At 36.9% G+C, this 12,085-nt stretch overlaps 2 protein-coding genes across 5 annotated transcripts; one reads left to right on the plus strand and one right to left on the minus strand.

Annotated features, from left to right (window-relative positions):
• The first annotated feature begins 83 nt into the window (after positions 1-83).
• On the plus strand, positions 84-4,487 carry LOC137963196 (uncharacterized). The gene is made up of 4 exons (XM_068810370.1): positions 84-244; positions 1,852-1,916; positions 2,777-2,975; positions 4,006-4,487. The coding sequence occupies exons 1-4, from the start codon at positions 116-118 to the stop codon at positions 4,345-4,347; spliced, it is 735 nt and encodes a 244-aa protein (XP_068666471.1). The 5' UTR covers positions 84-115; the 3' UTR covers positions 4,348-4,487.
• On the minus strand, positions 2,471-11,820 carry LOC137963200 (uncharacterized). 4 transcript variants are annotated; one of them, XR_011115193.1, is made up of 9 exons: positions 11,752-11,820; positions 8,483-8,558; positions 6,964-7,113; positions 6,594-6,667; positions 6,361-6,479; positions 6,132-6,215; positions 5,831-5,957; positions 4,878-4,997; positions 2,471-2,551 (listed from the first exon to the last, which is right to left on the minus strand). XR_011115193.1 is itself a non-coding variant. In XM_068810382.1 (8 exons), exons 2-7 carry the CDS (start codon positions 8,487-8,489, stop codon positions 5,852-5,854), a joined length of 501 nt encoding a protein of 166 aa, XP_068666483.1. In that variant the 5' UTR covers positions 8,490-8,558; positions 11,752-11,820; the 3' UTR covers positions 4,701-4,997; positions 5,831-5,851. The 4 variants fall into 4 exon arrangements, 3 of the variants coding, with proteins under 3 accessions (XP_068666483.1, XP_068666475.1, XP_068666479.1); XM_068810382.1 differs by lacking the exon at positions 2,471-2,551 and having other exon boundaries at positions 4,701-4,997; positions 5,831-5,918; XM_068810374.1 differs by lacking the exon at positions 2,471-2,551 and having other exon boundaries at positions 4,701-4,997.
• Between the last annotated feature and the right edge of the window lie 265 nt (positions 11,821-12,085).

The raw sequence follows: 12,085 nt of genomic DNA on the forward strand, positions 1-12,085 counted from the left end.
CTAAATGGAAGAAAATTACCCAATTGCCCCTTGTGAATTCGAAATGCTCGAATTTCAGTAGCTCAGACGAACGTTGGAGGAAATTGAGCGTTCTCTGACATCGAGAGCTCTAAGTATGGCGGTATGCATCGAAGCTGAAGACGAATTAGGATTCCCCTTCTGGATTGCTGCTGTGCGAAAGTTCGATTCATGTGCCCCTTTCTTCGTATCAGGAAATATAGAGAGGGAGCTTCTCGCAAAGCAGGTGTGCTGTTTTACATTTTTCTTCTTACTTGCGTTTCCTTTTATCATTTTCAGCCTTCTCTTTTCGTTGATCGTTGTCATGTTTCTTTTTCTTCTCGACATGGAAAGCGAATATTCAGATTTAGGATTGGATTTGGACCTAATTAGCGCGTTATCCAATTTAGTCTGAAGATATTTGGCTTTTTTTATGTTGATTACACACGATTCTTAAAGGAAAAGATTATACACGCACACTAAACCCCTTCTTGGGACAAATCATCAGTACCAGCGTTCTCCTTCTCGGATCGCTTGCTTCATGGTTGGCTTGACTTACTTTTCCTCACGTCTTTTGCATGATATTATGATCCAAAAGGCCTAATCATCCTGGACTTGAAGTTCAAGTCTGGATGCTACTGGCCGCAGTTAATGACCTTTTTCTGGAACATCTTAATATGTAGCGATTATCTTTCTTTTGAAGCAACGGAAGGTAAGATTCTTACCACCATATTCCATCAGGTGTCTCAGATATTAGTTTTTGCTCCATCCTGTGCTTGGCAAGTGTATTGATAATGTTATCTGCTTATCCACTGCTGTTTCCTCTCATCAGTTCATTGACATTTTGTGAACTAGTATAGGAAGGCTTGGTGTCAGCTGCATTCGGTAGGTCTTCTAAGAAATAATAGTGACCCTCTTCCTTGAACCACCAAAATTAATAAACTCTTGTTGCTATCCTTGGTTTGTCTTGCTAGAAAGGGAGAAGTCGGCATCCACACAAAGTTGTCTGCCTTGACAAGGATCATCAAGGTGGACAGACTTTTTCAACCAACTGTGTGCGATGAAACTTGTTGTCTTTGCTTAACAACTGATACAGAAATTCAGGAACTATTTCTGTTTCATCTCTCTTTGGCAACTTGGAATGATATCATTTGTTTAACCTCGTGGGTCCTGTGGGAGAAATTTGAGGAGGATGGGCCTTTTCTCTGCTTGTTGACCTTCTATCTTCTTGACATTTGAAGCTTTAGCCTGATAGCAGCTCATGCTTGTTTAGGAATCATCAGCCTCACTAAGCAGGAGATAATCACATAGACTGATTTTAGAAATATGTAATTGATTTATCATTACGAGTTAAGATTCTCTCTGCTCTCCATTTCGTTAATTTTATTGTGATAGGCAATGTGAAGCATTTATGCTTCAGAATACTACCCTCTATGTGCAATGTTCCGTTAACCCTCTTTGTTGTGAGCAAAAACTCTCAGTTTTAAGATAGTGCAGGAGGCCCTTTGGCATCCTAACAACCTAGATGGATCAGATTGAATTGGAAGCGATAAGTGTTACTGAATTTGACTCTGACAGTCCCGATGTACAGATGAAATTATTTTGTGGAAATACATGAATCCTCCTGCTTGCAATTGATGTTTCATATCAAGGAAATTATCAAAAACTATCTTCCATAGTAAATTTGGACTCCAAAGCAATCTAGTTGCATTTTGACATTATCTATTCTTCCAATTTGTTGAAAAAAAAGTAAAATACTATTTGGCAAGTATCCACAAGAAATTTTAGTGGAAAAGGACATACTTGTTTCTCTTGTTTGTGCAGTAACGAGTTTGGTGTTTTCCTTGTTACCAGTTTGCATTGGATCTAACTGAAGATGAAAAATGTCAAATTCAGAACATGGAAGATGTGGTAGGCGGGTAAGTCCTTGTGACTGTTTTTCTGATTATCTTTTTTCATATGATTTATTAGTATTATATATGTGAACTTCTTTGATCCTTCTAAAAAGAAAGCGAGAATTGATGGCAGTTGTCTTTCTTTTTATTTCTTGGCTTTAACCATGTGGAGGATCTACAGTCTCCGTTTAACTCTTGTTCTTGGTGCATTTGAGCAATTATTTGTGCACGTTGCAAGTTTAGGAGATTTAGCTTAGTTTTTTTCTGACCAAGTAAAGCTTTGGTATAGAGAATCTTAAGCTTCACTTATCACTTTTCTTCTCGCGATTTCCTTGCAAGTTTATTGTGATGCTCAAAAGCAAGTCAAAATAACTAAGTGCTTTGTTTTGTATTGCTGCCTCCATTCAGCAGTGTCATGCTTTTGGCCTTTTCACTTGTCCTTGTGTCTTTAAATGAGATTGTATCTTTCAAACATTAAACCATTACCTTAAGCTCAGAACATGCTTTGAAATCCTAAAGATGATTCAAGACTCTGGTTCTTCATTCTAACAAGAGTACATCTTTCAATAAAGGAAAACCTGAACATGATGACCTTCAGCAACCACCGGTCTTTTCTTTTTCTCCAATTTAGAAGAATTTAGGTACTGTTGCTAGCAAAGCTGCAGGGGGGAAAACCAATATGAGGGTTATTTCTGCTTCTGTACAACTTAGTATAGTAAAAGATATCACACTGATATGGATCTGTCTACTTGGTGTTTTAGTGACCTCTACCTTTAATGCCCAAAGTATCTGCTTTTCTGGAATTTGCACCTTGCTATTTTTCCCTTATGTTCTTCAAAAAATGGTAAATTTATGAATGGGTTGCTTCATTCGTGCATTGACAGGATCTTAACTTGTCCCATTGCTGGTTGTGATGCACAATTGGATTCATTAGAGAACTTTGAAGACCATTACCATGCAAGGCACATGGCTTCCTGCTCTGTGTGCTATAGAGTTTTTCCCACATCTCGCTTGCTGAGTATTCATATTTCTGAAGCACATGATTCTTTTCTTCAAGCAAAAGTTGCTCGTGGCTTTGCAATGGTAATTCCCATTTAATTTCATCTATAACTCTCTTAATGTACATGCATGGAGATGCACTCTAAAATCTTAAAGGACTATTGGTATAGAAAGCATTTTATTATCTCCTTCTGGTAGACCCATTCTACAATTTGATGACAAGAATGTCGTTTGAGATCTGGTAAACTGCATTTTAATTATCAAGAGAATATGCATGCACACTGAAGTCATAAAGGGACTGTAGTCCAGAGAAAATGCAAGTTTGTTGCTTGCCTTCTTAACCTAGGAACATCATACCTCTTGATGCCAAGAATATCTCTTGAGATTGAAGGAGAAAATGGAATTTTCCATTGATGTAACCAGTATTTGAGGTGTGAAATAGCCTATAAGATCAATAGTTAGCCCTACTGGTGCCAACTCTTGTATCTATTAGCCGCAGCAGAAGACCAAATATATTTAGAATTTGCTGTTTTTCACATCATCTATTTCTTTTGGTAAGACATTTCTTTTCTATCTAGGTAAGGCAAGTTGTCTTCTTGAGACTTATGCCTTTCTTCTCCATGGGGCTAGTAAAGTTTCTGGACACTGCTGTTTCTGAAACAAAGAAAAAGATTTTGAGTGTGAATTATGCAGTTGGTTCTGAAATTTTGTGGATTATGCAGCAAGTATATTTTTTCCATGTGAACTGTGTTTGGTGTGAGGTGTGTTCATAGACCTATATGACTATTTTTTGGGGGTATGTTGTCTCAGAGTGGATAAATGTTGTATAATGGAGAATACACAAATTGAATTTAGTATATACCCTACTGATATGAGGTACCTGAGTGAGCCCCTTATCTCAATAGGAGCACTCTAGTGCAGACGATACTTTCTGCTGAGCCAACCATTGATGAGCTCTAACCGCTTGCTAGCAGTTTGGTCAATCATCTCCTACTATTAATTTTTGACAGCTCTGGGCGACTTGGATAAACTTATTTTGATATTTTCGAATACTGTTCTCATCTTTGATATGAAGTAGAGATTGTATGTTCTAATTTATGCATTTGAACACCAGTATGAATGCTTGGTGGAAGGCTGTGGAGTGAAGCTGAAGACATATAAAAGCCGACAACAACATCTCATAGACAAGCACAAGTTTCCTGCATCATTTGAATTCTTTAAGAAAGCTCGTCCATCCAAAAAACAACGTCTAAAGGTCCTGCGAAAGAATGTCCCTCATGGAGATAAAAGAAAGGAAACAAAAGAAACAGATATGGAAGTGGACAAGAAGATGGACGACCTCGTCTCCAGAATCTCAAATCTAAGCACATCAGATTCTTCCCCTTCCAGGGTTAGCTTTGGACGTCGCCATGCCCGCGGCTTTGCATTCGTACCACGGTCCGTCCAGCAGAAGTAAAACTAACTGAATCATATTGTACCACTAATGTAATGTACTACTTACTACCTACCATTACCTTCAGTCATGCATCTATGGTATTGCCCTACTCTCAGGCTCACAGGTTATCTTCTTTTTAAGGCATTCAATGAAACTTTTTGAGTCTCTTTGTAACTGCTCCTTACAACAACCCAGACCCAAGGCCGTCTGCAAGATAAGTGAAAAACACCTGTGACAGAATTAAATTCTCTACCCCCACGAACCCGTTTCCTGGCCATCCCACATAAACACCTCACAACAGCAATTCCGCAGTTAAACGTAAATATTGTAGAATCCTCTGCTTGCACAACAACGCCCATATACCACACAAGACAGACTAAAAAAATATTACCTTTGAAAACTTGGAAGCGATTGGCCAACTCTCTAAAACAGACATGGACAGTCAGGAAGCGCTAATTGAATGTTTTCACAACCCTTGTTATGTCGCAAATACAAAGGTTATTGATGGCAGGTAATATACACGAAGATGGCCAGTGAGGCATCAGACTCACCTTTAGATAACTAGCGGGCTTTAGATAATAGCCGTCTTTCTCTCACCTACTGAGGCACCCAGCATTCATATTATTGGCTCTGAAGTCTGAACTCGGGGTATTTCGCCTTCAACTTCTCCCCTACAGGATCAAATTCACCAAAAGAATTAGGTGGAAAGACGATTCGAATGGCATTTATGAACACGCTCATCCAGATACAACTCTAAAATTCTATGGTGCCAAATGAACAAGCGTTCCTAATCTCAGCAAAAGAAGTAAAAAAATGTGAATCTTAGCCTCAGAGTCCATGACATTTAAGAGCCAAGCAATGTAAATATGAAAGTAATGAAATTGAAAATCCATCAACTCCAAGCCCACCCGCTGTTGCTAATTCAAGTGAAAATGATTTCAATTCTCTTCTTTTATTAAGGGTTATAGGCAAATTAATACAAAAAAGCTCTAACAGTCCTTGTGGAATAGTAAAGACACTGGTATAGCCAATCCACTGAGAAGAATGTGATCCACCTGATCGCTGGAATATCCACGTTCCTTGAGGAAATGAGAAAAATTAACTATTACTTCATTTTCTAGCCCTCGTATGTACATCTATTCCATTTATATCAGGTTGCTGGTGTTATCATGGGTGTCAGATATGATTTATACGAATATAAATGAAAGAAAAGGGATTCATATGACATGTTTCATGGAATCTCCAATAGGGTATAATGGCTAAATTGGACCAGTGGAGACTACTAAAATTTCAAATTCCAAGAGAAGACAATTAACCTACATGCAATGAAACATTTAGCTACCAACACCATAAACTCATAACAGAGGGGAACTCCGACCATGCCCGCTTAATACAAGATGAACTAATGTCAGGATGCTAGTAGGATTTGCCTATTATGAATTAAAAAGCATTTTGCTCACCAAAGGGGACATAAGTCAAACACCTCAGGAGGCCAACAACTTACCAATTCAGCAACAGAAAGCAGCTACCACAGAGCCCACCACTTCTTGTTAGAGCTATCCTTTGAGCTTTTTGCATGATCTTCCTGCTTCCTATTTGACATTCCCTGATTCAGTGATTCTAATCTCTTCCTACACGAAACTCATGATGAGAAGTTGAATTTAGTTACTGAAGTGAAGTGAAGTGCAATGAAGTGAAGCAGGAGCAGTAATTATTGTAGAAGAATCTTCAACTGCATGCAGTTGCCAAACTGTTCATCTTTTTAACTAAGCTGTCAAGCTAAGATGAGTGCATATGGAAGGTACTTGGAATCTTCAAGGCGGCCATGTAAACTCCATCGCTGCTGAAAACCCCCCATGCCTTCAATACCACTTGCAAGAATCATCTGTCTAAAATATATGAAATAAAAAAAGGTATTCTGTCAATGAAAATGTCAGTGTGTGCTCCAACAAACCCTTATTGTCAACCCCCCAAAAGAACACGTGTATATTAGCACATGCTAGGATACAACATAGGGAAGTGGTCAAGAATTACCTCTCTAATGAAGTTACTTCTGATTGAAGTTGATCAGCTCTTGCCTTTGCTTCATCAAAGGGCATTGACAAACCCAATTTATGTTCACTGTCTTCCAGCCTCTGTCTCAGCTCCTTATCCTGGATCCAGTTTGAATGGTTCAAGAAATCAGGTAACATTGAGTAATAGAGCAAAGAAAGACCATGTCAATTAAAACAAGGACAAATGAAGAACAAAAAAAATAATTATCAGACCCGTTTCTCTGCACATTGCCGATATAATGCAATCTCATCTTGACAGAAGGGCTCAATATCATTGATTTGCAAACCTAAATCATGAACTTGAAAATCAAATGTTTTGTCTCATGTTACATAAAACAAAATAAATGATGAAAATAAATAAACAAAGACCCCCCTGCAAAGCAACTATATGGTTATTCAAAAACTATCCTGTTGTGGGTGTCCTGAGTGATGCTCATCAAGATCAGAGAAATATCAGAATAACAGTCTTGCTTATTCTAGGGGTCACAATGCACCATTCAATGGTAAAAATTCATCCCAAGAAAGTAGAGTAAATCCAGTATTTCTTACTTGAATGAGCCAGCTTACCATACAAAGAACTTACACAAAAAGAGATTCCTTAAAATTCCATCACATAAATCAACACCTTCAATGACGTGAGATGCTATTTCAGGGGGAACGAGAGGAGATGGTGGGCCCATCATAAGATCATCACCCACCAGAATGGTTTCTTCCATGCTTGGCTGTGAATCCACTAGAATCCAAACAGGAAAAGAAAATATAAAGAAAGGCATTTACCAATAAATGTATAAATTCAATATAAAAGGCTCAAGACATAATATAAATAAATGAATAAATTCAATATAAAATGCTCCTTAGATTGCTGTGCAAAAGATATTTCACTGAAGTGCAATGTATTTTCCTTGAACTATACAAGTGCAAATAACTTAACCATAAAAATGAAAAATGTTAGAAAAGCTACTGAGGGCTATTTTGGTCTTTTTACATCAGGAGATGTTTCTGATATCTACATTATCTTATACTACATGATTGAGTATGTTACTAGGCTTAATTTCATATAATTTGATTATGTAAATTGGAAGGTATAAGGGTTTAAGTGATTCTAAGTATGTAGGGGCGTTTTTGTACTTTGCTAAATCTCACTTAATAAATAGAAGAGAGGGTCAAGCTCAACCACCAACGAGACTCAAATTCAGGTATCGTCCTTCCCCCTCTTCCTCTCTTGCCGATACAAGAAGCTGCGTGCCTAAAGATGCTTCAGCTCTGATACCAAATTTGATGCGAGACAAGCGTCGAGCTATTGCAGTGAAGGAGAGTTGGAGAAAATAGAGGAAGGAGAAGAAAGAAAGAAAGAGAGAAGCAAGAAGAAAACAGCAGGGGAAGAAAGAAAATTTTCAATTCATTCAATAATCCTCAATTATATGCATAACGGGTTTAAATAGCGACCCAAAACCCTGAAATATTTCAAAATGACCAAAATACCCCTGATAGTAAAAATGTCCCAAAAGACCAAAATGTCCTTGAATAAATAAAATAATTACATCTACGGAAAATACAAAATATAAATAAATAAAACAACAATTAATCTGTCCTAAACGCCTCACTCCCCAACCACAACAGGGTGGATCTTGTCATTAGGGTGGCACTGAACCGAGCCAGTTCGCGAGCGGCTTGAGTTCGGCTCGGTTCGATTCGGTTTATTGTGAAGCTCCATGGTGGGCATGGGACATCTTTGAAGAAATTCAGGATCTTGTTCTTGACCTTGTTATATCTTCATCTCACTCCCATTGATATTTCTTCCTTTCTTTGGTAAAAAAAAAAACTAATAGTATTGCTGATCCATTGACTAGAGAAGAAGTTAAACATCAAACCCTTCTTTCTTTCATCTCCCCACACACAAACTCACACACAAAAAAAAAAAAAAAAACAACAGCAACAACAATAACAACAACATTGCAACCTTGTCCCTCATGATCTTTTATTGAAGAGGCCTCACTATACTTTTCTTATAGTGAAAATCACCATTAGTCAGAAACAGTCTAACAGACATTCAGCAAAGATAAAATGTGAGAACTGAAGGAAAAAATATGGGGCACACATACCATCCATGGTTTCAGTGAACAAGCAGTTCCACAATTACTAGCCAATTATTGACCAAGATCAATCCACGGTCTCAACCTGCAACCACACAACAATTATTATAGAAAATATCTCTCAATTGAGCAAAGAGACTAAGTTTAATTAAACAATGAGCTATATGTAAGTTTCATAATTTAACCAAACGGAAGATACTACGGACACAGATAATGCAATTTCAAGTCTCTGGATGAAAGTTCACTGCATTGCATTTATCATCGAAGTTTCTTGGTTGTTAGATGAGTATAGAGACTAGGATCTAACAGGATGTGTCAATGATATTAAGAATAGTTCTACATCAATCAATCTCCCTCTTCTGTAATTTCTCTTGTTTATATAAATGCATTTTTATCAAAAAAAAAAAAAAAAAAAAAGTTCTACATCAATCAATGATTAAAATTATCTTATGTTCATAAGTTAGGAAGAGACCTCCTAACTTCGGCTAATCATTTCGAGATGAACCTACACCCAGCTTAACAATACCGTGAAACATATATTGGAAACTTTATCATAATTAATCGAAAATATTATATGACAGATATATACTCACATTTGCAGTCACAATATCTAATAGTCGCATCATTATTTGCTCTCAGTTCATCTAAAATAGTGCAAAACTTGGAAATCATTTTCCTGTTATAAAGACTCGTAAATAAATGGATTTAAGTTGATATTTATATTGAAATACACCAATTTGTTAGTTTGGAATTTCTTGGTTACTAAATCCTTCAAAAAGAAGTAAATAACTTAACATAACTCTATTGGGAATCCAATCCAGAATAAACAATTAGTCATGCCTTATTTATTAGGGTACAGAGTCTTTCATAGCATACATTGCCTGCAAAAAGATTAACAATGAACTACAAATAAATAAGTAGACAAATAAACTTGTGTAATAAGCATGAAGTCAGAAAAAAGGTCCAGGAATGTTGCAACTTCTAAATGCTTTTAGTCTTGAATAACAAAGTTGTTGTGCCACAAAAAAACTCATTACTACCAGGTTGAATCAATAATTCTGTAATAATACGACAGTAATTCACACTTTTCAGAAAGGAAAGTTCAAAAAGATCTTATTGAAGTTAGAAAGCTTTAAAGCACTTAAGATGAATGGTCAACCACGGAACGAGTGTTTTTTAAGAAAAACTACTTTGATATAGAGAAGAACTGTGTTTCCCAAATTCTGACACTACACTTGGGTCATTGTGAGAGGCTAACCTAACACTCAACAAGTGGTAGAGATTTAAGAGTAAACTTCCCATTTTTCTTTTGAAATGTGTTAACTTCCACGTTTTTTGGAGAAGTTGACTTTCATCGCTCAGTAAAACAAACAAGATGCAAGGGGCATTCAAACCTCATAATACAAGGCGGGAAGGAATCCCCAATACTAAGAGATTGACGAGAGACACCATCCTTAGCTAGAGAATCCAATACATTACTGGCAGATCTTGAATTTTTCTACTATGAAACTTCTATAAGCTTAGAATGTTCAGTTATGTCATCAAAAAATATAAGCTAGTCTCCAAGGAGGTGTAAAGTTCTGCAGCATCCAGATTATTACATTTGTCAAGCCTCCTCCCAGTAACGGGGAGTTGAACTTTAAAGAAAACTGCCACCATAACCAGTTAATGAACAACATTTAAAACAATCTCACTTGTAGAATTGAAAGTAAAACCAATTTTCTCTGAAGGGGCACTCAATATAGTGTTTAGATTTGCAACAAGGCAGACTTGAAATTGTCATAGTGTCTGCACACTAGGGTTGCATCCTGAATAAAACTAAACATAACCATTTCAGCGTTTTAAAAAGCTTAATATCTAGCCCCTAGACATAAGTATCCTTATCTCTACACAGTTTAAAGAAGGAAAAACTCTTAGAAATCCATTACTTCGTATGTCTAACCAATCCCTTATGAAATGAACTTTTTATGACAAAATGAAGTTAGTCAGCCAAAAGAAAGGATTAAATCTTTTTATCGTGCCAATCTCAAGTATCTTGAAGGAAAATAGAATAGAAATTCACAGGGTTTGTTCTTGCGCTCAACTACACCTAGATAAACAAATTTTGGGGTTTTTAATAAAATGATATTTTTCCAAAAAAATAAAAATTAAAGAGATCAGGGATATCTTCTGCTAGGATAATGATTACCTATTGCAACTCCCTCTTGAAGCCTTTTCTTTATCCCTAAAGAGGGAGATTATATTGAGAGTTTGGCACCCACAGTTGAGTGATTAGAGGAAAAGAAATAGGAAAGCATGAGAGAGAGAGGTGGGAAGGGGGAAAGGCAGAGAGGTTGTGATTGGCTATGATTTCATTTAGCAGCAACGAGGAGATTAAGGACTAACGTCACTGATTTGAAATACTTGAACTATGAAGTCAGTGTGTGCAGGGAACGTAAGCCTTTGATATGCACCCCCACAAGACAAACAGAATTATGCCAATAGCTAAGAAAACAGACTAAGAACTTCTAGTGCTAACATGTGTACTATAGGAATAGCTATGGATGTTCGCCACTTGCAATGAAGTAATTATTATAAGCTAGAAAAGATCTTTCTAATAAAATACAACTTTCATTTTAAAGATGTCCTTTATGTTGAGTAACCTAATAATGTGATAAACATGAACTTCCCATGGTTGTAATCACAAAAATCGGTTGGTTGGATGGCTCACACCTAGCTGTTCAATGACACAGCCCTGAAGCTGATAAGAGAACGAATTTTTTTGAATATAAATAGGGAGTAGCACAGGTTTCCCCTAAGTCCAACTACATCTGTATGACTTAATAATCAGGTTATCACCGAAATGGCATTTTTTGAAAAACATTCAATATATCTGAGGAAATTTGCTATCACGATGAAGATTACCAATCTGCAGTCCTCTTCAAAGCTTGCATAAAAGAGAGTTTATATGGATAGCTCTGACCGAAAAAGCTAGGAGATCGATAGCATAGTGGCAACCGATAGGAGAACTAAAAAAGAGCCCCGAAAGGTGGTAGATGAGAGATACTCAACAGGGCCACGCAAATACTATAAGAGAAGAGATAGATAACCTGAATCAGAAAGGGAAAACTAAAAAGCCGAAAATGAAAAGGAACTTTACATATCAATCGGGGCGCCTTGAGCGACTAAATGCGTGCAACATGCTTTTAAGGACAATGGAGGAAAAAACTTCCCCGTGTTTGATTTAGGATGGAAAGGAAGAAAATACAAAACGATGACCCAAACCAGAAGACAAGTACCTGTTTTCCGCAACCAGCCGGGGCTTAGGAAACAAGCTCTGAGAGGTCGGCGAGTGATTGAATTGGACGAGGCCTAAGCGGGAGAAGTAAGAACAGAATTTTGATGTTTCTCGTTAATTTTTTATTTCGGTGGCATTTTCGTAATCCCATCATCGCAGAGTTGATCGACGTGCTCCAAGTTAGGGTTTTTTTTCACGTCCCTAAGACTAGAAAATTTTACCAAAAGTTTTTTTCTTAAAATAAATTAAAAATATATATTATGATATATGTTTTTAATAATTCTTTAGTATTTTAATTTTAAATTTTTGGATTTTCTTTTGGGCCGAGCGGCCGT

This window comes from Aristolochia californica, unplaced genomic scaffold (genome assembly GCF_029961685.1).
Source record: "Aristolochia californica isolate CCGP_79_NKW_82.1479 unplaced genomic scaffold, dmAriCali1.0.hap1 SCAF_1, whole genome shotgun sequence".
NCBI lineage: Eukaryota > Viridiplantae > Streptophyta > Magnoliopsida > Piperales > Aristolochiaceae > Aristolochia > Aristolochia californica.